The 25,848-nt window shown below is 47.2% G+C and overlaps 1 protein-coding gene across 2 annotated transcripts; it reads left to right on the forward strand.

Moving 5' to 3' along the window:
• Positions 1 to 8,049: 8,049 nt before the first annotated feature.
• Positions 8,050 to 24,935, forward strand: CCND1 (cyclin D1). Of its 2 annotated transcripts, none has more exons than XM_048306030.1 (5): positions 8,050 to 8,564; positions 10,302 to 10,517; positions 11,014 to 11,173; positions 16,212 to 16,360; positions 21,357 to 24,935. In XM_048306030.1, the coding sequence occupies exons 1-5, from the start codon at positions 8,367 to 8,369 to the stop codon at positions 21,510 to 21,512; spliced, it is 879 nt and encodes a 292-aa protein (XP_048161987.1). In that variant the 5' UTR covers positions 8,050 to 8,366; the 3' UTR covers positions 21,513 to 24,935. The 2 variants fall into 2 exon arrangements, with proteins under 2 accessions (XP_048161987.1, XP_048161988.1); XM_048306031.1 differs by lacking the exon at positions 8,050 to 8,564 and adding an exon at positions 9,103 to 9,200.
• The last annotated feature ends 913 nt before the right edge of the window (positions 24,936 to 25,848 follow it).

Raw genomic sequence — 25,848 nt, forward strand, 5'->3', positions numbered from 1 at the left:
AATGATTAAAAGGAATGTTTAAGTTCTTTGTAGGTTTCCCATTTTCATATTATTGTTATTTTCCTTTCTACATTTCATTCCTGGAGTCACTTTTTCCTTCTGTTCATTAAAACTAATTCTATTCTGTTTGCTTTTGATGAGCAGTTAAAAGAAAAGGAAATAAAAATACAGGTACTAAATAGTCTGAAACACTCACCAACTGCATGTAGGTACAGAAAAACCGAATTTGCATCCTAAAATTGTCAAGAAGGGCCCTTTAAGCTTGAAACCGGAGCATATTCTTTTAAACTTTCCCAGACAATAGCAGTGACCTTGCAGATCAGATAACCCACGGTATCCAAGAGTTCAAACATGTCATCAAGACTTTATTTTACTGCTTGATGTTCCTTGGCCTAGTTGCTTCAACCAGGCTAATTGCACCACTCCCCCCATCCCCTGCCCCCCCCCCCCCCCCAAAAAAAAAAAAAAAAAAAAATAAAAACCCCACAGCAGGACTGCACAACCAGAACCAACGTCAGCAGAGCAGAGCTGGGCACATGGCAGGAGCAAGGATAAATGAGACACTGTGTGGAAGGCTGGAGGTCTGCTGAGTGACTCTAATCTGATGGGTACAACATATTAAAGCCAATGGAAACATCTGATTAAAAACCTGCTAGATCATTGCTCAGGGTCTTATCACAAAGCCATTACAGGCAGGCAGCCAAGTGCTGAACAGCAACACAAATGGTCCATGATGGAAATCCACAGGCCCCAGTCTTCCTCCTTCCACAGAAAACTTGCCTGAGGGATACCTGGGGTCCTCAGACCTCTGCTGCCTTTCAATGTCTGCAGTGAGAGACTGAGATCTGCTACCACCACCCTGAAAAGTGCAGACAGCTCTGCAAGCATCTCCTGCCCCAGCCCATGACTTCTTGGGGTGTGTCCAGGAAGCCTCAGCCTTCTCAAGAGTCCACGTGCCTCTGTGTCAGGTGGGCACCCTTCAGTCTCTGTGGCTTTATTCCAGAAAAAAACCAGTCAGTCTTGCAGGAGACAGGAGTGAGCATCCCAAAACTCCAGCATCTCCTGCATCCCACTGAGAGGGGCCAGCATCCCAAAGCACTCTGTCTCCTCTCACTTGCTTTGCAGCCAGCTTGGTTTCACTGACACATTTTCTCTGCTGTTCCCTTCCCCCTGGCTATCACTGGCAGGATGGAAGAGCCCACGAGCACAGGAAATAAAAGCATCCCAGTCAGCGTGAGAACTGCTCTCCTCTGTTCTGTCTCCAACAGGCTGGAGCTTGTGAAATCAAATAGGGGCTGCATGTTAGCACAAAAGCTGACTCCAGCCCATCTCTGTGGATTTTAGCATTAGCTGAGACTTTTACTTTCATTTTTATGAGAATGGATGCTTTTCAAAGCTGTTGAGGAAGTAGCTGTTATTGTCAACAAGCTGTGTTGGTTTTACTCCAGGATGGGCATTTCAGGGAAGTCAACCAGGAGAAGAAAAATCACTTTCAGCAACAGCTACTGTCTAGACTAGTTTAGCCTTAACTTTAAACCATACCCTTAGGCTCCAGTTTAGCAATGTATTTAAACAGATATTTAATTTTTAGGCACATGAGTAATTCCGGTATACTTACTTATTTCAATTTAGGCACATGTTCCAGTCTTTTCCTGCATCAGCTTCTAAACCATTCACAATTTAGCCTCATTTCCATCAGTGCAAATCAGTGTGCTGCATCATTTGATTACTCCAGAAGAAGGAAAAAATATTCTTGGTATTTCTTGAGAAAAATTTCCTGCTTTTATACCAGCATTTTGCTGGAGGTTCAACTTTTTAAACCAGTTTCCTTTTCCAGCCTGAATTCAAAGGCAAAGCTGGGATTTGATGAAACACTTGGGTTTTGAAGAAAATACGCTCCAACTATACACAGATTTTAAAGAGGAGAGATAAGGTGGGGGCATAGCTTCATCGTGCATTTCAAACAAAAATGCAGCCACTCCCCTTTTCCAGATCCTCCTTTTTCCCAGCTCAGTATTCTGGGATGTTACCTGTTCATTTCAAGACATGCTGGTGGTCAGCACTCACACCAAGACACCACCAGCTTGTGGCTGGAGGAGACCTCTGGGTGTATTTTGGGTTGGTGTAGTTGTTGATCGAAACTGACATTCCTATTTTATTTTGATTTTTTAAAAAACTTTAACCCCTCTGAAATGGAACTCAGAAAGAAAATTCCTCTTTTTCTTCCCCGAAAATAAGCATTCACAGCTTGCAAATCTGAGCAATTTGGTCCGTGATGACCAAACACAGGTGAAAATTAGCCAAAAAAAGAAATTTAGTTGAGTTAAATAAGAGGTTATTACCATACCTTGCATCCTCTTCTGTCCCTACCTGTAACTGCAGGGAGAGTGAGTCAGGTTAAGAACCAACCAGAGGGGACAAATGAGCTACTGCTGACACTGTGTAGTGTTCCAGACACAGCAAAAAGAATATAAAATAAATAGGATACAAACATGTCATTCTAGGGTTATGTGCTTCTCCAAAAATATGCTATTCCACACCCATTTTTAACCAAATTGAACCGCACCTCAAGTAAATAAGAAAACATCAGTTGCCACAAACAGCTTGAATTAAGTCTAAATATTTCTGAAGGCTTCACTAAGACTATAATCTCATCTCTCAGGGTTCTCAGTTCTTCACTTCCCTTACTGATTTGTGGAAACAAGCAGACCAGATGCCCCAGATCTTGCCACCCTGCATCATTATTTATATTTTCACCAATCTAGCAGATTTGAAATGGCAGCACCCTGGATCCACTCCTTTGGCACACACATGAAAGTGCACAGACACACACACGAGGCTAAAGGTGGTAGAAAACCCAGGCAAAGTGAGTTTATTTGATTGTAGTCATTAGGGCTATACATTACAGGTTCCATCCTGCTCCCTTTGAAGTTGGTGGTATTACTCCCATTGAATTCATGTGCTCTGAAAAATGCCTGAGTTTTGCAAATTTATCATTTTGTCATCTATGCTTCAGGTCAAAACTATAATCCAGTGTTTTAGACTTGGCTCTGAGCCAAATTATTTTTACTGAAGGTTCAAAGAACGCATACCTGTCCTTCAGAGAGGTGCCAATCCACTTTACAAGCAAGGAGCAGCATGGTGGAGGATCTCAGAACGGTCTGAGGGATGCAAACATCTTGCAGGTGACCACAGCAACCCCAGCTGCCAGGGTCTGCCCAAAAACAGCACCTTATTTTAAGTCAACAGAAAAGGATGAGAGAAACATGGAAACAACTTAGTTGGGTGTCAGAACTCGATAGGGGCTTTGATTTTGAAACCCTCTGCCTCCATTGCTGGTTAATCTGTAAAGAATTGGGACCCTGGAGAAGGGGAGGAGATTACAAGAGAGCCAGGCACCCGATTCAGTGAAAAAATGACTCCTAGAACTGCCACTGGTTTAAACTGGAGTTAAGAAGTGCTGAGCATCCACAGAAATCCAGCCCCAGGGTTCTGTGTACCACTTTTACCCAGAGGGCGTGTTGCAAAGATGCAGCGAGCAGATTTGCCACTGTCAGGCAGAGCTCCTTGGAGATGGAGTGGACAGGGCAGTGGACTGAAACAAGAAGTGCAGTGTGTGGCTGCACAGACTCACTTCTGGGCTCTGGGAGAGCTGGAGAATGGATGGTGGAAACAGTGGCAAAAACCATGCCAGATCTCATTTGTGTTTAGGCCAGGGAGTCCCAATATGAGCTTCTGTCCTCACACCTTTTTAGTGCTCAGAAAAGGGCACAGGGATGTTTGCTGATCTCTGCAGCTGCCTCTGCCTGGAGCCAAAATGTTTAGTCAGGAGGCAAATCTGCCTCCACAGAGCCACCCCACCAGCCCAGCCTACCCTGGATCACAGTTACTAATGCACAGGGATTTTCTGGCAGAGGAAGACAAACAAAATATATTAAAAAAAAAAAAAAAAAAAAAAAAAGACACCCGAGATGTGCAGTGTATGTGATCCATGCTGATTTACTGTCACTGAAGGGGAATTGTGCCTAAAATCGTCACAAAACATCTCCCCGTGTTTTTTTCTTTTTAAAGAAAAACAATAACACTGCACCTCAAAACCTTCTGAACAAGCGATTCGACAACAAATTTCCAATGGTATTTATTATGTGCCTTTAAGGTGCCTTGCCAGGCTGCAAGAGCAGGTATCAGTGTGGGGAAGAGAGAAAACGTTTGTAACGTTGTAAACGCTCTGTGCAGCCGAGATGTGCTTTTTTGTACCTCACACATCCGTATCAAACCCCAGTGTCTGTGCTGGCCATTTTCATGCTGATATATTACCAAAGCATACTCTCAGCTGAGCAAAACAGAAACTGTAGCTGCTGGTTTCAAAATCAAAATATTTTCCACTAAAACACTTTCACTTTGAGGACGCTGGTGCTTAAATACATTGTTTATTCACCTTGTTACTGTCTGCCAGGCTTCCTCTGGTGCCTCTCCCTCCACTGACTCACTTCTGGCCTGGCCTAACAGGAGGTTCCCCTTGATGAAGAAAGAAACAAAACCTTGCTCCTTCCTCCTTGCTTTCCCTGCCCTTAGCCCTTTTGCCTCCCTTCTCCGCTTTCTTACCTCCAGCATAAATTTGGGCTAAATTCCATTAGCTATGGGTCTGTCCCTGCCTGTTTGGTCCCATCAGTGACACCTCCTCACCTCGGGACACCCCAGGCATCCCTATCTTCCCTCCCACCTGGATTCGCGCCTCTCCCCAGCTTGGTGATGGTTCCCCTACAGAAACCCTCTGTGAGCTTTGCTCCATCAAATTGCTCATTTTACAGTCCCCACACGGCTGCCCTGGGGGTTTTGGGCACCGCAGGTGGCACAGGAACCACTCCAGGTGGGTTTGGAATGTCTCCAGAGAGGGAGGCTCCCCGCTCTCCCTGGGCAGCTGGTTCCAGAGACCTGCCACCCTCAACATGAAGACGTTTTTCCTCCTGTTGAGGTGAAACTTCTTGTGTTTTGTGTCTACGGCCATTGCTCCTCATCCTGTCGCTGGGTACCACTGAAGAGTCTGGCACCATCCTCTTGGCACCCCTGGGAGATTTTTATAGGCACTGATGAGACGCCCTCGCAGTCTTCCCCAGACCAACCCCAGCTCCCACCATCTCTCCTCCTAGGAGAGCTGCTCCAGACCCCTCATCGTCTGCTGGACCATCTCCAGCAGCTTCCTCCCTTTCTTGTCCAGAGGAGCCCGGAGCAGGACACCGCACCCCAGACACACAGCGGGGTGGGGTGCTTTTTTTTTTGGGGGGGGGGGGGGGGGCGGGGGGAGGTGCTCTCGTCCCCGGCGGCGCCCTCGCTGCGCTGCTCTTCGCGACATTACGGCGGGCACCGGCGGCGGCGGCACGCCAGGAATGCGCGCTCCCGCGGCGGGGCCGCGCGGCGGCGGCGGCGCGCAGCGGCGGGGGCGGGATGACATCATGAGAAAGTGGCGGCGGCAGCGGCGTCCCCGGCAGCGGGCGGGCGCCGCGGGGAGGGGAGCGCCGGGCAGGCAGCGAGCGAGCGAGCGAGGGAGGGAGGGAGGGAGCGAGGGAGGGAGAGGGAGAGCGGGCAGGAAGGAAGCGCCGTCGGAAGCCCCCGGGGGCGAGAGCGGCGGAAGCGGCCGCAGCGCGCATCCCGCATCCAAGGCTGGGCGGCTCGGGAGCGGGGCGGGCGGCAGGGAGCGCACCGCGGGGTCCGGCGCGGGCACGGCGGCTCGGGCAGGCAGCGGCGGGGCGGTCCCGGCGGCTCGGGCGGGCGGCACCGCCCCCCGGCCCGGGCAAGTGCGGGACCGCCCGGTGCTGCCACCGGGGCGAGCGGGGGCGGCCCGGCGGCGGCTCTGGCACTGCCGCCCGGCCCGTCCCCTTTGTGTCGACGGGACCGGGCGAGCCCCGGCCGAGATCTGCCCGTCCCGCCCGGTAACAGCCCCGCGCCCCCATTGGCTCCCGCGCCGCCGCTTCCTGCGGCCGCGCCGCCCCGCGGGGGCTCCCCGGGCCCCGCGCCAGCCCCGCCCGCCGCCGGCACCGCCCGCCCGCCGCGCAGCCCCGCGCCCCGCCGCGCAGCTTTTATGAATGAAGAGGCGGCCGCGTGCTCCGAGGGGGCAAAAGCACCTCGGCGAGCCCGCTCCGACCGGCAGCGACCGGGAGGATGCCGGGGCGTGGGTGCTGCGCCGCGCGGGGACGGGGACCCCGTGTGCACGGGCAGCGTGGCCCGGAACAAATGTTTGGAAGCGAAGAGCTGGCAGGATCCGAGGGAATGCGACCGGCTGCCCCAAGGGCTTGCCCTGCATCCCCAAACCAGCTGCTCACCAGAAAGGTGTTGGGGGTCCAGGGTTGTTTATTAAATAGGGTCCCGTGGATGTGCACCGGAGGCATGTCCGATTTCGACCCGAGAGTGGGGGTTCGTGCGTGTTTCTTTATTTAATGTTGAAACCTTCCCGGCCTACTAAAGTTGTGAAAACAGAAGTGCATGTCCTGTGCGTGAAGCACAATAGACAGGCGGAGGGACAGGGTACAGCTTCCTCGCTGAGGGACCCTCCCGAGTCGCCCCACGGGCTGCGGCATGCAAGGGGAACTGAGAGCGCGGGGCCTCCGACATCCTCCTCCTCCTCCTGACAGACGGAGACAAAATGGAGACAAATGGTCAAGCAAACGAGTAAATGAGAAAAGATGGGCAGACAGTCCATGCAAAGAGATTACATAAACACACAACTGTGCAACAACATGCCCTGTGATCTTTGGCACCGCTCTCCCTGCGGGTCACGCAGGAGAGATGCTGTGTGACTCCACGGCGTGTCCTCCATGGCCAGCAGCCCCTGCCACCAGCCGGAGTTTCTGCCATCAGTCTTGTACCACTGGCAGGTATTCCAGGTACCCGTGCAGCACCTGGGTGATGCTAAAGCACCGGAGCTGAGCTTAATCCGTGAACCCCAATTTACAGCCTTCCCACTCCTCCCCACTCCGCTTTGGTGCAGGTCAAGTCGTTTCTCCCATGCATCGGCCTCAGCTCTGGTGTTCCCCAGCGGGCCTCAAGCTCCCCCGTCACCCCCTCGAAAGGCAAGGCTGTAAGAGATGCCCTTTTTTAACAGAACCAGCGCGAAGCAGAGCGTTCCCAGGTACAGGCGGCCCAGCCGGGGAACGGGAGTTATTTACGGCAGGGCCCCGCCATGGCACATCACGCGTGGACAGAATGTCCTGGAGACGCGGATGAGGCCCCGGCAGGCTCCGGCGGCTGCCGGCACCTCCCTCCCACCCCGCCAGCTCGTCTCCCCGGAGCTGCTGGAGGGAGCCCTGGCCACCATTTTGCTGCTCCGCTGGGATGTTTTTCCTGGGTGGCGGTGAGCGGTGGGGGTGGGGTGCCGAGCGTGGCCTTCCCCGGTGTGCGCTGCCACCGGCTGCGCCTCGGATTAGCTCTCGCCCTGTCCCCTGCCACCTCCGTGCCCCTCGGGGAAGGTGAAACCTTTAAAGTGAAAGGAAAGACTTTAAAAAAAAAAAAAAAAAAAAAAGGAAGAAAAAAAGATTAGAAAAAGAACCATCTTGGCAGAGGGGTGGACACCCCAACTGTTTAAAAAATTTTTGGTGTGCAGCAAAACCATCCTGGCTGGGGAAAAAAACCAGGATTGAGGAAATGGGAGAAAGCTTTTCCCTTGGGATCAGCTACAAAGAGTAGGCGTTCAGGTTGGGAGCACGCCTTTTTAAAGGACAGATACGGCAGGTACGCGCCGGTGACAGCAATAATAATAATAATAATAATAATAATAATAATTTTGATAACGAACAGCAAGGCACTGGTGCTGCTCCGCTCCCCTCGCCGGCGCCCCCGTAAAATAATACCAAGTCTCCTTGCATTTCTCTCCCTGGTGTCTGTGTGTGGCCTTAGCCCCATTCATCATTTGGCTCCCAGTGCAGAACTCGCTCCATTTCTAAAATTATGCATGATCCACTGAAGAGACAATTTGGGTTTCCCCCACCTCTCCCTTGCCCTTGAAGAAAGCGAGCCCTTGTCTCATTTGCATTAAAACCCTGCTCTCTATAAGCTAAGCAAAGGGGAAGGACTTGAAGCCTATGGGATGGCTTTAGGGCTCTGCCCCTTGCTTTTGGCTCTCTCTCTCTTTCTCATTCTCTCTCGTGCTTTGATCTCTGCTTAACAACACAGGATCTCTGCTTAACGTCACAGGGACTAACTACACCAGGAGAGTTTTGTTGGAAGTTAGAAAGTTTTGGAGCCTCCAGAGGGCTGTAGCGGCAGTAGCAGAAGCAGCATCCAAGGGACTTCTGGAAGGGGAAGAGAGAGAGCGAGCGAGCGACTGACTCAGTCCTGCTGCAGAGAACTGACTCGAGGCGACGGAGGCAGACATGGAACATCAGCTGCTGTGCTGCGAGGTGGAGACCATCCGACGAGCCTACCTGGATGCCAACCTCCTCAATGACAGGGTGCTGCAGACAATGCTGAAGGCGGAGGAGACCTGCTCGCCCTCCGTCTCCTACTTCAAGTGCGTGCAGAAAGAAATCTTGCCATATATGAGGAAAATAGTTGCCACTTGGATGCTGGAGGTTTGTATCTTTCGGGGACTTTTCCTTGCAAGCTCCGGCACCGAAACGAATTAATCCGGGGAGCTGCTGCTGCCCCATCTCCTGGCCCCCCCCCCCCCCCCCCCCCTTTCCCCCGGGATCGCTTCCCCGGCGCGGCACACGTTGCCTGCCCTCGGAGACGCCCGCGTGGAACGAGGGGAAGCGGCCCGAGGTGCCCGCGGCCGCCGCCGCTGTCGCCGGCTCCGTGTCCCCGCTGCCGCAGCCGGGTCCCGGCGCCCAGGGGCGGCGAACGCCCCCCCCCCGCCCCCCCCCGTCCCGGTGGCCCCGGGGGTCGGGGGGTGCCCGGCACCTTTTCCGGCTGTCGGGGCGAGGCGGTGCCGGCGCGGGGAGCCGGGGCAGAGCCGGCTCGGGGCTCCCCCCGGCCCGGCGGGGAGCGGCCCCGGCCCGGCCGCAGAGCCCCCGGCCGCGCGGGGCCGCCGCCAGCCCCTGCCAGCTCGTGTTTTCTGGGGATTTTATTTTAAATTAATATCCTTGTACACGTATGCAAGCGGCTGCCCGTGCCAGTATTATGCGCCATCTTTGTTCTTTTATTTGCAAAGCAAAAGTGTTTATTAATCGGGAGAAAAACGAAGAAAGTCCCGGGGAGCAAAGCCAAGGGTGTGTGTGTGTGTGTGGCGGGGGGGGAGCGGGGGAAGGGGCCGGGGGAGGAAGGTCGGGGGCCGGGGGACCCCGCTGGGGCTGCGGGCAGGGGGACCGGCCGGAGGGGCTCCGGCGTTTCTGGGGGGAGTTGCAGGGCGAAAGTTTCTTTGTTCAGCGCGAAGAGAGGCTGGAGCTGCGGTCACCCCTCAAAGGCACGCTTGTGCTGCGGCGGCGAGCGGCAAGGTCGCCTGGGAAAAGCCAGTTGGAAAGGGCCTCGTCCCTGGCGGGACACGTCTGGGGGGGCTGCCAGCGGGAGCCCCAGGAGCTGGGCTACATTTTCATGCCTTTTCGGAAGCCCTGGGTGCCCGCGATGTATTTTTAATTAATTTTTGAAACCGCAGCGCCCTGCCTTGCTCTGGGAAATGTCGCGCCCGGCTGTGCTGCAGGGCGAGAGAGGGAGGCGGTGAATTTCACTTCGGGGGATCCCCCTGGAGCCCCCCAGCAGGACCAGAGGCACGGGGCTCGGTAAAGGACCCCCGCCGCTTCATTTTCAGCCTTTTTTCAGCGCTCGAATAATTTTTTAAATATTTTTAAATATTTTTTGAAAAGATGACGTCTGGGGAAATGAGGCTGGACGCCACCTTTGTGTCTCGACCAGAGAGTGGAATCGGCAGCACAACGGCAAATTAGATGAAAAAATAAAAGCGAAATAAATAAGCCCGGGGCCGAGCCCGTCTCTGCACCCCGTTCCCAACCACGGGGCTTCGCATTTTCCTCCGCTTTCCGTTTTCTTCCCTTTTTAAAAATTTGTTCTTAGGGGCTGGAAAACTGGGCACAGACCTCTTCTTCGATTACCCCCCCTCCTCTTTTGCCATGAATCGCCTGCGGGTTTCTAACGCAACATTTCCCCCCACTTTGTCACTCGTGACTTTCATTTTCTTTGATGCCGCTGCTTTTCCCATATTTAACCATTTTCCCCAACTGCGTTTTCCCCTCGTCTCCTTCAACCTTGCCCTGCAAAGCCTGGGGGTGAGGGAGGAGGGAGGGCGAGAGCAGCGGGACAAGCCTGGCTTTTGCCTCAATTAAATTATTCTTCAACGATCTCCCTCCTTCTTGCAGGTTTGCGAGGAGCAGAAGTGCGAAGAGGAAGTTTTCCCCTTGGCTATGAATTATTTGGACAGATTTTTGTCGTTTGAACCCCTCAAGAAAAGCCGATTGCAATTGCTCGGAGCTACCTGCATGTTTGTGGCTTCAAAAATGAAGGAAACTATTCCTCTGACCGCAGAAAAACTGTGCATTTATACAGATAACTCCATTAGACCCGACGAATTACTGGTAATTTCACGTTCAGTCACTTCAAGAATAAAAAAATCGAAACAAACATTAAAAAAACAAAACAAAACAAAACCCGAAACATACAAAAAGAAAAAAAAAAAAAAAAAAAAAAGAACGCCAACCCCGCACACTTTGGGAAGCGCCGGCCGCGACTGCGGGGCTGCCGGCGGCGGGCGGGAGCTGTGGATGCGGCGCTGGGCTGGGATAGGGCCGGGATGGGGCCGGGATGGGGCCGGGATGGGGCCGGGATGGGATGGGGAGCGGGGCCCCCCCGCGCTGCCCGGCCCGCGGCGCTGGCGGCCCGCGGGCTCCCCCTGCCGGCCCCGGCGGGCGCTGCCCCGGGGCACCCCCGCGACCCCCGCAGCCGCCCCGAGCCCGGGACAGCGCTGCGCCCCCGGCACCGTGTGCGAGCGGCTCTAACCACGCTCCCCCCCACCCCCACCCCGTCTTCTTCCTCTTCTCTCCTTCCCCCTTCCCCTCCCTCTTCTCTTTGCAGCAAATGGAGCTGCTGCTGGTGAATAAGCTGAAATGGAATCTGGCTGCAATGACCCCCCACGATTTCATTGAACATTTCCTTACTAAAATGCCTCTGGCAGAGGACACCAAGCAGATCATCCGTAAACATGCTCAGACTTTTGTGGCTCTGTGCGCTACAGGTATGAGCCCTGCACGTTGCGCAAAGCGCGTTGCTCCCCGACACGCGCCCACCCCCCGGCTTGTAAAGCTTCCCGTAGCTGTTGGTCTCAGGCGCGCTCGCAGAGCTGCGGGGAGGTAGTTTAAGCCCCGATTATTGCCCCTTGTTTGCAGAAGGTGGATTACTTTGCCAGAGGTAAGTTTTTCTTTTCAGAAGATATTTCGCTTCTGAGTCGGAGTTTTGTGTGGTTGTCAGGGAGGGAGAGGGGCCACCCTCCCCCCCCCCAGCCCCGCTCTCTGTAGCTCAGCGTGGCACGATTTCCTCGCCCCCCCTACACCGGGTTTATGTCGGGGCTGCAAAAGGCTTACTGCCCGTGTGGGGAATCCCTCCCCGTGTGGACTCATTCTTTAGGACGAGTTTTTAAAGGCGGAGGGAGATTTTCCCTGGGAATAGCTCTGCGTGGGGGTTTTAAACCTTCCCTCTTCAAGTTGCCTCTTCCCCCCCCTCCTCGGTGGCTGGTGGATTGGAGGAGGGCCACGCGGCACAGAGGCTTTTCCTGGCACGGGACCGAGCCGCTGCCATCTGCACCCTCCCGACCACGTGCTGTGCTGGAGCCATGAGCAGGGCCGGCCTCCAAAGTGCCCTGGTATCCACACTCCAAAGGCTCGGTGGGACGTGCGCGGCCGGTGGCACCCATTAATGCCGTGTAGCTTGTTTTCCAGAGGTTGGATTTGGTATAGAAAGGTTGAAGGAAGATGGCAGGCGCTCAGAAGGGGAAAAAAAAAAAATTATTTCGTGGAACCGGCCCCGCTGCAAGGCCTAAAGATATAACAACCAAGCCTTAAAAGAGAAGTTTATAAACACTGGCATTGCTCTTCAGCTTGGGCCTAGCATCAGCGTAAGGGGCAGCTCGTAGGCGAGGTTGCCTGGAGTAATGCTCGGTGTTGGGAGTGCCACAACCTTCAAACCACCGGCAGCAACATTTTGGGAGAGTCCAGTGTGTCCCTCCGTGCCAGGTTCTACCAGATAAGAGGCTGCTAAACTCTGGAGGCATGATTTGCTAAGTTTGAAGCTAAAAGGAATGGCCACCCGGGCTCCCCTTTGGATGTGGGGATGTTTAACCTAGGTTGTTGTGTTGGCAATGACAGGGATGAAAACAAGAGTAGTTCAAAGGTTGGAGACTTGCTAAGAGTCCAGTACTTTGATCTGCTGGCGGTGTTGTTATGTTTCTTTTAGGAAGCACATCCAGAGCCTTTATTTAACACTGCTACACACCACAGCTGGAGAATGGATCAGTAAATGAGAACCATGTTCTGGGAGTTTTACTTAGCTTTTAAAAAAGCCAGCGCTGAGCTCACCAGAGTTGGGGCCCTCTTCAGCTCCCTACTGAAGCTGGGAATATTGCCTGGGGAAGGAGCGCTCAGGAAGGCTGCCACTGGGCTCTGTGTTTTTATTGTTATTTTTGGATGCCAGGGGTTTCTCTACCTTTTGCATTTCTCATGACTTCTTTGTTGGCTAGTGAAGATCACATGTGGCCTAAGCAGCATCTGGACTTTGCTTTGCTGTTGCTGGGTTGTGCTGCATTTCCCCTTGCCAAAACGAACCTAGACGGACTGCAAATGCCTTGTGCTGCCTGGATGCTGTGGGGCCTGATCCAAAGTCCACTGGAAACACTGACAGCTCGCTTAAGTGGCCTCAGGGGCAAGTGCAGTCTATATTTTGCCTGTGTCCTCTTCTGTAAAGGAGGTTCTCCTAAGAAGTGACTGCAAAATAATAATGCTTGCTTAGAAAACAAACCCTTGGCCAGTTGGCTCACCGAGGTGAAGGCTGTGGAAGTGTTTGTAGATGCGTGTGTATGTGTTTGCTCCAGAAAGAGAAGGTTACGCTGCAAGGTGAAGTTGAGGGGAATTCCTCCTATGCTCTCTCTCCAGTTGTCTGGCTAGTAGAAGTGGGTTTGTTTGATTTGGTTTGGTTTTGCAAAATCCATTTTCACCAAAGGATGCCTTTGTGCTGTGGTAGGTTTTGGAGAAAAAGTGAAAAAGAAAAAAAAGAAAAAAGGAAAAAAAAAGAAAAATTACCAGGGGTTGTTTGAAGTTAACACATAATTGAGCTTAATGAATGGGGCTTTGGCATGGCCGAGCAAGGCAGGGAGAGCTCAAAAGGAAGCAGGCCTCTTTTGGCCCAAGTTAAGACCAGTGTTGAGGGAGAGCTGCAGCTCTATACAAGCATAACAATGAATAGCAACAAATATTGGAGCTTCAGCATTTCATTATGTTCCTCTGGTTATCAAAACATACCAGGCTCCTTTTTATTATTATTATTTTTATTATTATTATTATTGCTATTATTATTGTTGTTGCTTTGGTCCTCTCCAAAGGAGAAAGAAAGATCCCCCTTTGAAAGGAGCGTGTTACAATTCTCCCATTCTCCGGCCTTTATAAAATTGGAAGTCTCAAGGTATGTGACCAGTTGGAACCTGTTGCATCTTGCAGCAAGTGATTTATGTTCACAGTTTTGATTTGCCTCAATGAAAAGATTTTCATTCATAGCCCCCAGCTCTCCAGACGGATGGAATTGCTGCTCCATTTAAAAAGGAAAAGGGGTGACTCGCCTTGTTAGGAATTTTTTTTAAAGCGCTGCAGCGCCTATATGCCTGCTTTGTCCTCCCTTCAGGGTGGCTGGCATTCTTCTCTCTCCTCCCCCTCCTCTCTCTCTCCCTCTCTCTCTTTTTAACAACGCTGAAGTTGTTTATTCTTTTTGGATGAAGTCTCAGATAGGCTACTGGGGATGTGTGCTTCAATTGATGGGGCCCCCTACCCCATTGTGGCTGTGTCAGGTCTAATTCATCTCACCGAAGCCCCCTTGTTCCTGAGCGCTCAATAGCGCAAGATGAGGCGATGGAGGCTGACAATGATGCCACACTCTTCACTTGGGGGCATCCAATTACAGGCGAGAGGGGCCCCCTGATTAATATGCTGAAATTAGTGGCCTCTGCCACAAATAATTCCTTGTTGAGTTGCAACAAAAAGGCAGTCCATGCTGCTTGTCTGGAGTGGTTATAGGGACAGACACAAACTGGTCATTTAAACTTCATTATCACTTTTCCACCTTGGAAAGAATGAGGGTGTGACTATGAATTCATGTTCTTGTTTACTGCTCCGTTTAAAGGAAGGACGCAAATATTAATCCCAAACGTGATCCTGTCAGGACAGGCTCATTAAAGTGACACATTTTGGTCATGTCCCGTTTGTGGAGCTCGGTAAACAGTGTCGGGAAGGCACTGCCACCCTACCCCTCCGAGCAACCCCATCCTGGTGGGATCCATGCTCAGAATCTCCCGTTTCCAAAGTCCACCTGCAGCTCTGTGTCAGTATTTCAGTTTGGGACTGGCTTTGGAATGGGTACAGTGCCAATAAGCAGTCTGGAGTGCTGGTTTGTTTTGGTTTTGTTTTGTTTTGTTTTGTTTTGGGAATGACAGTGGCTTGCTAGAAGGTGGGTGTGTTTATATCTGCCCGGAAACGGGCAGGTTGGGAAAAGGGGGGCAGCCAAATTTATTTTGATACGATTATTTTTAACACAAACGAGATGACTTTAGCTCGAGCTTGCCTTTTCGCTGGCAGTGCATCCTAAAAGCTTGGCCAGATTTCCATGTATCAGTTTAATTTTGGAGGTATTCGCAGGATGCTGGGCGAAGTGCCCCTTTCAAGGTGGGTATTGGTCAGGGCCACAGCGGAGTGTCAGAGGTGTCTGAATAAACAGATTCAGAGCCAGGACTTCCACGGAGTCCTGATGGCTTTAGTTTCACTGGTAAAGCATTTGCACAAGAGTTATTTTATCATAATAACGGAGATGCATGATTTGATACTTAAACTGTTCCACTGAGCCCTCTAAGCTGTCCATTCCTTTGATTTTGTTCAGGGATTTGACAGATAGTTTATATTTTTCCAACCCAGAGGAAGTTGTATTCTGATAAAAGCTGAAGGAATGTATCTCAGGTTCTGGTGTACATTGTGGCCTTTCCCTTTCTCCCTCACCAAATTGGACCTTCACTTGTGCCACTTGCTTCCTTTGCTCCTGATTCTCCTCCAAGGTGTTCACTGCCACGGATCAAATGCATTCCTGTTCAGCAGAAGGAATCTTACCCTTAAAATGTGGACTGTTATTATTGAAAAATACTAGAAAAACTCAAACCAGACCAAATAAACCCAAAGGGAAAACATGCTAAATGGCAGAGATAGCCCCTTAAGGGATCCTGGGAGTGGCTTTGTGGAGAGACCTACAGCAATGCAGTCTGGAAGGGGGCCCAGCCTCTTGTCAGCATGGTGTCACATCAGAATGTAACTGATTGTCCGCCAATTCTTGGGACCCCCGTCACTTAGTTATGCCACATTTACATTAAATCCCTGTTGCCAGGATGGATGGCAGCCACTGACAAGAGACCAGGTTGAGACAAAGCATTTTTAAGATGAAACCTTAATTTAAATATGGATTATCTGCCTCCTGACAGGGTTAAGCTGTCTTTCTCTTTTCTTTCTTTTTGTTGATGTTGTTGTTCATTAAAGCAATATTCCTTTGAGTGTCAGAGCAAAGGTTTCTGCTCTAAAGGGCCCCAGGACTCGTTGTTAGAGTGCACCTTGGATCTGACCATGCAGAACACTGCAGGATGGGAACAGGTTTTCTCAGATGTGCAGTGCCATTGACCCCCGTGGCATTATTCACAGGAGCAGAGTATTTTAACGTTGGAAGAATGGGGGCCCTGCTTATGATGAAAGTACCTCGAAGTGATGAATGGCGTCCCAGGCTCAGTGCTAGCAAGGGCCACTCTCTGCAGAGCAGTTGCTCATGTGGATAAGTGTTTGCAGGTTTGGACCTGTAGCAGTTTTAGAGCAGGAGGCACCTTTCTGCTCACCATTTTCCCTGCCTTTTCGGATGCAATAGTTCGCAGCTGAGAGCCACGCTGGTAGGAAGAGTGTATGTGTATGGACAGGCTTCTCCTAAAGCAATCATTTCAGTCTTTTTTTTTTTTTCTTTTTTTTTTTTTCTCTCCTTTCTTCATACAGATATTAAATTTATTTCAAACCCACCCTCCATGATCGCAGCTGGCAGCGTGGTAGCAGCTGTGCAAGGCCTGCATCTGGGGAACACTAACACTTTCCTCTCCTATCAATGCCTCACACATTTCCTATCACAAGTTATCAAATGTGATCCGGTAAGTGACTCTTCCTCTCGGTTGATCTCCTGCGTTAAGGGTTTTTAAGAATGAATGCCTGCTTGCTGCACGGGAGCTAATCTGACAGTAAATCTTGGGAAAGGTCAAGCCTCAGAGTGGGGGTTCTCAATGTGCTCTCCTGTGCTCAGCCTGCTTGCTTGGCTGTCATGATGCCCACCGATACTCTGTGGTGACGCTGCTGCAGTTCCCGGATGGGAATGGCACATCCGGCTCTGGTGTTTGGGAGAGAAGGAAGCCCTGCACCGACTTAGGAGGTGGCAGAGGCTGTGTTTGGCTGGGGGATAAATAAAACAGGAGCCTCTGTATAACAAAACTTGGGGAGCAAGACCAGGAAACAGTTACTGAGACCTTGTGGTATCTCTGACCTTATCTCTGACCATTCTTGAGGCCTTTTATTGTGCCAAGTGGTGTGAAAAAGCCCTTCTTAAAAGAGTTCTAATGATCTAATTTGGTTTATTACGTGCTAGACCTGCACAGTAGCTGGTGTTGAATTCCTTTTTGGAACAAATGCTTGTCCCACGACTTTGTGACAAGGTAGATGGTCCTCACAGGACTCTTCATTTTGCCCTGCAGCTTCCAGGAGATGCACATCAGTAACTAGTGAGCAATAAACCTTTCATGAGTGAATGGGCCAGGAAGGGAGCCTACAAGGAAGACCTAAAGTCAATGATCCATGTCATAATGGTGTGTGAAGTTGGGGCAGAGTTGAGCTTTGTTTCGTAACAATGTGGAAGACCAATAAATAGATGCTTTAAAAAGGTTCTTGTGAGGTCTCCAAGCGCTGGACAATGAGTCAAATAGAGACAACTCAGTGGTTAGGGGCAGAATCTTGGAGATGCTGTTAAATTATTTTACGTGTTAGTAATTTAAATGCATAGAAAACTGTCCCAGTCCAGCCACTGCAAAACTGGCTTTGTGTAATTGGGCTTTGTTGACAGGATTGAGTGATTCCTCAGCTTGTTATTTTGATCACCTGAACAGTGAGCATGTCATTTTTGCCACTTCTATCACTGCAGCTGAGGTAATACTGCGCTGAAGTGTTAAATACTCTAAGAACCTGAAATGCTAAATACTGCAAGAAAAGCTGACATAATGGGCTGCTCACTTTGGAAAGCACGTGTGATGCTTTTAGTCAGTTTGTGAGCAATGCAGATGATTCCAGCCTGTGGTTGGCCACTATCCAGGGCGAGATGTTTGAAGCAGGTACTGAGGGAAAATGCTTGCTATCTGTTCAGGCAGCATCTTGATTCAAACAATGATTGAACCATTCCTGATACTGGGCATTGAAGTGGATTCCCTCACATCGTGCAGAACAACGGCCTGTCCTTGTGTGACTTGACTTACTTGATGACAGAGCTCTTTAAAAGAAAACAAAATTGCTTTAGCAAGAAAAGAGGATTTTTGATTATTTCATTTTAATTGTCCACAGTCACTGCAAGGCCACAGTCTGTTTGATCTGAGCTTGGTTAACAGCTTGAAAAGGGAGTAACTCCCCTCCAGCTTCCAGTGCTAAATATATTCATGTGTTAGGGAGAAGTAAGGATTTTGTATGGATTGCTACAGAAAATGAGCATCATAAAGTTCTGTGTGTGCACAGGTATATTGTTGTGTTGGGGGTGGAGTAAGGCAACAGCAACTTCCACTGCAATTGTTCTGAGAGAGGAATCTGCTTGGTTTCATACAGAGGAGCAGGACTCCCCTGCAGGGAGACTTTCCCAAAATACCTGTCTGTGTAATCTGTGGTATCAAATGCCATTCCTGCTATCCCACTCCACTAGGATTTGTATGAAGTGTGTTATGCCCCAGTGATGGTTCCCCTTGTCAGGGAACATGTTTTACACTGGATAGTCTTGGAATGTTAAGAGCAGGGCTGGTATTCTCCCTGATGATCTGTTAGCTGGAGCAGCAGGTCTGTGGGATTTCAGGTTACATAATTACACTTTTTTACCTTTATTCTCAAAGAAGGCTGAATCTAAAGTAAAATGAATTCACCTGATTGGAATTCCTTTATGGTTCATGTTTATACGTTGGTAGGAGTCCAATTTCCCATTTTGCCTTTGATCAGGGGTAATTAGAAGTCAGATAATCACAATTAGAAGTCTTGGGCTGTCTTCCATCATTCTATTCCTGACCCCATCATCCAAACAGATGGAATTTTACCTGACATTCATTTCCAGGCCAGAAATTTGCTAAACTAGATTAGCATTGGGTCTCCATGCTGTCTGTTAGTGCACTGGAATCCGTCTCCTGCCTGCCCCTTCTCAGAGGCACCTTCAAACATGTGCTTGTTATCCAGAACGGGTCAGGCAGGAACAAAGGATTTCCAAGCAGTTCCTTTTTTGTTGTTGTTTGTTTCCTTTCCTATCTGACCCTGGAGTCTGATCATGTCCACTGTGTCTTAAAGGTGTTTGACCACATCAGTTAAGCTAGCAAGTTTGGGTTTTTTTTCCACTGAGGAGCTTAATTAATCCAGGAAGGGTTTATGACCTTGAACAAACTGTGGGCATTGAAAATTTGGGTAGTGAAGCAGAAAAGTTGTTGGGAGAAGTTATCAGAGTAATGCACAAGTTTTGTATTTGCTTTTCAGTGTTGGGAAGTACTGAGAATGAAAACAGCTTTGGTGAGGTTGTTCACAGTGAATTTTACGTTTTGCAGTTATTTTTTGCTAGCTCTAGTGCATTCCTACAGGCCAGCTATTTATCTAATAGTCATGTGAATAAGACATGGACAAAATTCCTTAAACAGTAAAAAAAATATTTTTAATTCAACTGTAGCTTAAGACAGTCTGTTCATAATAAATTGCAAAGATTGTTTTTAAAAAATACAGTTACAGCATGTTGCACTCTGAGAATTTTAAATGAAAAAAAAATTCTGTGGGCAAAAAGTACCTTTAAATTACAAAGTCCTACGTAATTATTCATAACTGGACTCCAGAGGGAGAAGAATAGGTATTTATAGAAATTCTTTTGAATGGTTTTTGTTTTCAGAGCTCAAACACGCTATATGCAAATGGTCAGGATTAAAAAAAAACCCCCACGAAGTTCCCATCAAAACTCACCAGAAAATGAGTTTCACTCCCACCTGAAGAAAAACCCCCAAAACAAAACCCCAAGAGGGTTCATTTTGCTCTGAAAAATAAATGTGCTTTCAGTTTGGAACACTGAACGTGCTAAAAGAGAATTATCCTCAAGAGTGGCTTTGTAAAGCCAGGAGCACCTAAAGCTGTGCTGGTGCTCTCCTCTTTAACACGTGTGATTCCAAGGGCGAGGGAGCTTCGTGGTGCAAGGGGGAGCCTTACAGTCAGGATTGATCCGTCATATCTGGAGGAGGGCTGGGTGCAAGGACTTCATAGAGACCTTATTGTGGAGGCCAGAGGTATGCAGGAGCCAAAGGCATGATGACTTTAGGATATGAGGCGTTTCTTTTTGTCATTTAAAACACTGTGTGTCTCTGTCAAGAGGAAATATTACACTAGGGTTTAAACCAGGAAAGGTCATAGGTTATGTGTTTTCAGTGAGCTGTAACTGATGGTCTGATCTGCTTAGAGGTAGGATTAACCTCCCTCTCTCTCAGAAAGGACTTGCAGAGAATTGTTTGCTTGGGTTTCTAATCTTATTTTACCCCAAATGCCATGTGCCCTTATTGGTGGCAGAGGAGATTCTTGTGGTAGTGGAATCAGTGAAAAGCTGGTAGATCACACAAGAAGCCTCTGAATGAAGGCAGAATTGAAACTGGGAAATAAAGAAAACAGCAGGCAGGTCACCCTCTCAGGAAAACAACATTCATTCTCAGTCATGCACATCCTAACACTTTTGACGGCAATTTATCATGGAAGACTGGGTTCACCGCAAGGGCTAACACATGTCATAGGTTAAATCAGAAAAGGCAATGCTGAAAGGAAACTTCAAAGTCCTTAATACACAGAGTTAAAGATGTTGGGGGAAGAAGCTTACGATGTTTGTTATAAAAATGAGGGTAAACAGCATGCTGGATGAGTTTTGGCAAAATGCTGTGGGATTGTTTGGCCTGTTCAGGGCACCATTTTTGTGTCACTGCCGTGGGTGTACAGGCCTCCCTAACCTGCAGGAGGTTGGGCAGGTTGAGCTAAAAGGCTTTCTCCCAGTTCTGGTTGCTGGGAATCTGATACATCTCCTCATGGTATGGCTTTTAATGCCTGGGGGAAGTCACCTTTCCCCACCCTAGACAGGATCCTCCTTGGTGCTTTACGGTTTTTTGATTCCCAGCGAGGCCTGTGCATCCTCCTGAACCCTCAGGAGGATTGTGTGCACATCCAGCTCGGAGAAAACACTCTGGAAGTGAGAGGAAAAGGTCTCCCCCTGCCTGAGATTTCCAGGTGGATGTGGTAGCACACAGAAAGCTTGGATGAACTTGGTAGTGCGGGGGTAGGGAGGTGCTTCGTGGTGCTTCTGAGAGGCCTCTCCATTTTGGGGTTGTCCAGTCCAGTCCAGTCCATCTCTGGAGATGCTTTCAGAGTTAAGAATTTATCAGCTGCCTTGAGCTGCCCACAGCTGGACATTGCAGCAGCTGGCAGGCAGCTTTGGGCATGGGCATCTAAACATACATGGCATTTCTAAGAACTTAATGTCATTGGAACTTAGCCTGGGGAAAAATGTCCCTGCTTGTGAGCATTGCTTCTGGCAGACTCTGCTGCTGAAGGGTTCCTGGGGTAAAAGTAGAAATCACAGTTGTCATCCATGGACTTGTACAGAAGTGTAAACAGCACAGGCAGAGAAGCAGCAGTGCAAGGTGCAGTCTGCAAGAAATGGGCTTGCTCATCCAATGCTTTCACTGTCGGGTGCTTCTCTTGCTCTTCCCACCCTCCTTTTCAGCGTGCTGCTCTCCCAGATAACCCGACAGCATTTCTCTTGCTTTGCCAAGGAACAGTATTTTAGCCTGTGATCTTTCTAAAGGACTCTTGGGTCTCTCTCTCCCCTTCCATTCCACCCTTCTGCAGGATTGTTTACGAGCCTGCCAAGAACAGATTGAGTCCCTCCTCGAGTCCAGTCTACGCCAGGCACAGCAGCACAACGTATCTTCAGAAACAAAGACTGTAGAGGACGAAGCAGACCTCTCCTGCACGCCTACTGATGTGCGAGACGTGAACATTTAAAGAGGACTTCTTCTTAATGGATTTGCTTGGCAAGAAAAGCAGACAAAGAAAGGGCATCTGAGAAGGAATCAGCGTCAGGATCTCCCCCCCAGAAACCCTTTTCTCCAGGACATTTTTATACCAGAAGGGAAAACCAGTCTTGTTATATTTTTTTCTTGCTCTGTCTCCCTTCCATCTGTGACTTCAAACAAACAAATAAACAAAAAATACCCCAAAAACTGTCTTAAAAAAAGAAAAAAATAGTATTTGCATTACCCCCAGGGGTTTGTGCTACAAAAATAGAGGATTTTATACAATAATAATCAACTAGTTTTTATATTAAAGTGTTCTTGTCTGTATGTTGTAAAAATAGGCATTAACACACAAAATGTCTCCAGGGGAGGTATTAGATTTGATTTCTTACATATAAAACAAACCAACCAACCATTTTTAAAGTAGAAGAGGGTTTTTTTTTTTTTTGTTTTTTAGATAGTAAATGAAATATTCTTTTCCTTTAAAAAGCATAGCTTTAACGCAGTTCTAGGCTTTTCTGTATCTTGCTTGCTTATGCATTTAGTCACTTTATAATTCATCTGTAAATGTTTATTTTATTTCCTTAGGTTTTTTTTATCCTCTTCACCTTATAAATGGTTAACGTAACCCATAAGTTAGTGTATGTTAGTATGCAGCATTATTATATGTTAATCTTTTTTTTTTTTGTGCCTGTGGATTGCCTGTGCATTGAGGCATTTGTAGGGTTCCAGCTTAGCATGGTTGGGAAAGGCCAATGTACTACTCATACAGTACCCTATTATAAAGAGAAACCGAAATAGTGACATAATATATTATATTTTTGTAATCTTCCTATTTTTGTAGTTACCTGTGTAAAGATGCTGGTCTGACCCCACAGATATTCAGCCTAATTATGGTCAGGTTCAATCCACAGTTCAGTCTTTTTTGTTTTGTTTTTTGTTTTTTTTTTTCTTTTTTGTTCGTTTGTAATATTCTAAAACCATTCCATTCAAAGCACTTTCAGTCCATTAGATATAGGAAATACATTCTTTTATTGTGTGGGAATTTTTTTTTTTTGTTTGTTTGTTTGTTTGTTTTTTTAATGGAATGGTTTGGAAATATATAAAGTGCTTGTTGGCAAACTTGGAATTGCAAAGCAAGTGCATTTAACTATGGTGTTAGAGGAGAGGTGATTCTTTTTTTTCCGAAGGTTGTGTTCCAGTGAGAGTAAATTGCATTCACAAATTGCCAGGATACCTTCCTTTCCTTTTCTATAGAAAAGTTTGAAGTTTAGAATCCTTTGGTGCCAACTCATCTTTATAAATTAGGGGCCTTAAAGGTTCACATATAGGACACATAGTTTTAAGGATTATCGCTAGATGTTTTACAACTGAAGGTTTTTAAACACTAAAATATATAATTTATAGTTAAGGCTAAAAAGAATATTTATTGCAGAGGATGTTCGTAAGGCCAGTATGATTTGTAAATTAATGCAATCGCCCCTTTTGAAAAAGAAAATCTTTCTACCCTTGATGTTGCAGTTTTAACCCAGCTTATTAAAGCAAAAAAAGGACACGCTTCAAAGAACAAACCCAAAACCAAGCAGTCTATTTGGCCCCTTCCTATACATTTTCAAAAGCAGTCTAACCATGAAAAAAACGCCATAGTTAATAGATATGAAAATTGGAGTACTTGAAAGAAGTTTTTATTCCAGTATATGCCCCATTTTTTTGTTTTTTTTATTTAGCTACAAATAGAAAATTTGCACATCTTGGCTATGTATCTTTTTATTATTATTTTAGAAAGTAGCTGAAGGGACGTGGACATAGCTGTTGAAGTTGATGCTCGAGGAGAATGTGATGGTGAAATGTATGTGAGAAAACTGCCGCTAAGGTGTTGATTGTAAAAAAAAAAAAAACCAACAACAACAACAACAAAAAAAGAACAAAAAAAGGAAAAAAGAAAAAAAATTCAAAAGAAAAAAAGAAAAAGATAAAAGAAAAAGGAGTGGATGCTCCATTTTTATTGAGCTGCTATGGATAAATTCCCAGCATGGTTTGAAAAAAAATTAACATTGCTTTTCTGTATCTTTGTCATTGTGTTTTGCTGCTATTTTGTGGATCAGTTTTTTTTTTTTTTGTTATACAATGTCATATACTGCCATGTAATAGGTTTTAATTTTCTCATAGAAAATTATATTATTGACATCTTTTTTTTTTTTGTAGATTTTTTTATGTGATCAATTTTTACTTAATGTGATTACTGCTCTATTCCAAAAAAGGTTCCTGTTTCACAATACCTCATACTTCAGTTACCCGTGTCTAGACCAGGTTTTGATGTTCTTACAGTGCCTCATAGTTCTACTGCAAATGGAAATGCATCGAACGTTGCTCTGAATGGGTCTCTGCATTAATTTAAAAGCCAGCAGACATTTCGGAAGATCAAGTAATGTCAAGGGTTGGTTGTTTTTTTTTGGTTTTTGTTTTGTTTTTTTATTCTCGTTACACATTTTATAAAGCTGGATTCTTTGTCTGATCTGGGGTTTATTATCATAGTAGTTTTAAGCTGTGTTATTAGCCACATTGATATATGAAAGGTGCATTATAATATAACTCTTGTGTGCCACCTGGTGTGGTTCCCCCTCAGCTGGGACATATCATTTGGTATGATAGGTTATCTTCTGGAACTCTAAGTATTTTGTGTGTTTAATCTGTTATGATATACTAGGGGTTTTTGTTTGTTTTGGTTTTGGTTTTTTTTTTTTTTTTTGTTTTGTTTTGTTTTGGTTTTTGTTTTTTTTTTAATTATAGCATAATGCTAATTTAAAAAAAAAGCCTGTAAATCTCATAAATAAGCCAGCTAACAGAGTTGTATGCTGAAGAATAATCTAGCTGTTGCCTGTATGCTGCTAAACCAAAACAGAATTAGAACTCATTTTGAGGCAAATGCAGTTAAGATCCTACATAGTGCTTAAATAAGCATTGCAATGCTACTAGCAGTCGCAGGACCCAGGAGGACTGGATACATTCTGTCCAAATTTCAGGAACATTTCTTACTGCTTACCTCATAAAACACTTCTGTTCGTGGCATCTCTGTGTCTCTGAACCAAACATGATTATTGAGTTTAGTGCTTGTTGGTTTTATTATGTGTTACACTGAGTGGCAGTGTGTACTGCAAGTTTCTTTAAAATATTGTTATGTACTGAAAAAGGCCAAATCCAGATAAGTGGGTTCACGTGCCAACAGAGATGCTTTATTTGTCACGTTATTATAACAATCTGTAGTAAGCAAAAGCAATTCAGATTTGTACATTTTTATATTGTACTTATTGGCATCACTGGTCTGAAATGCACATTTTCACCAACAGACCTGTAACAGACAAGTTTCCAGCAAAAAAACCTAAAGTCTAGAAATAAAATTGGTAAAACCCAACGTCTGCCTGTTGTCGTCTTTTAATTTCCCTTTTTTTCCCTTTTTTTAAATTGCCTTGAAAATGCTTAATGGTCGTAACTCCCCGGTGCAATGAGCAAAGCACATGACATTTTCTAGGTTTGACTCCACATTTTAAAAGCTGAAGACCTTTTCTGTTGTTATTTTAGGAAGCCGTGGGTGTTTCGAGCCATGGGTAGGTGACTGCCTGCCTGTCACACCAACAGTGTCTTTTTAAAGATGCAAAATATTTCTTTTCTTCCTGAAGGCTTTATTTTTTATCATCAGAAGAAGTTAGTTAGAGTAAAACACCCTTTGGTGGTTCATGTGAATGAAGGGTAAAACAAAGTAGGTGTTGGATGGCACAGAATGTGTGCCTGTATTTTCTCATCAGTGGAAGGTTTTACAGCAGGGAAGAGCTTTACAGAAGACAGTTGGTTTTAAAAGCCAGGTGGTTAAGCTGCCTTCTTCTCTGTGCCTTCCCCTCAGACACACCTTTTGCATCTTACAGCTGAGATAATAAGGAATAAACCTGAAAAATATTGAAGCCTACTAAAAGTATGTAAAAAAAGAACTGGACATAGAAGGACAGGAATTAGATACTGTTACAAAGTAAAACAAGAAAAAAACCGGTAACCTGTGTTCCAATTCACATTCCAAATTATCTCTGAAAATGGGGGATGCACATTAGCAATCATTATTATTTTCAGAGCTGAACACAGCAGAAACAGCTTATTTTTAGTGGAGATGGTCAAGCTTATAACCTATGTATTTATTTATCCTGCAGAATTATTTCTGCCTTAAAAAAATCCATGTAAAAGGCCAAGTGCTTGTCCTCCCTGTCACAAATCAGAAATTCAGTATCTGCCTCCTGAGTTTCCCATTGACTCAACTTCACATTACAACTGATTCTGTG

Source organism: Corvus hawaiiensis, chromosome 6 (assembly GCF_020740725.1).
Source record: "Corvus hawaiiensis isolate bCorHaw1 chromosome 6, bCorHaw1.pri.cur, whole genome shotgun sequence".
Lineage (NCBI taxonomy): Eukaryota > Metazoa > Chordata > Aves > Passeriformes > Corvidae > Corvus > Corvus hawaiiensis.

What these genes read in the sequence shown, in the direction of transcription:
- CCND1 (XM_048306030.1), top strand. Translation starts at nt 8,367, where the DNA reads ATGGAACATCAGCTGCTGTGCTGCGAGGTGGAGACCATCCGACGAGCC. An exon ending in TTAGACCCGACGAATTACTG is followed by an intron (nt 10,518 to 11,013) that starts GTAATTTCACGT and finishes TTCTCTTTGCAG; the next exon opens with CAAATGGAGCTGCTGCTGGT. An exon ending in TGTGGCTCTGTGCGCTACAG is followed by an intron (nt 11,174 to 16,211) that starts GTATGAGCCCTG and finishes TTCTTCATACAG; the next exon opens with ATATTAAATTTATTTCAAAC.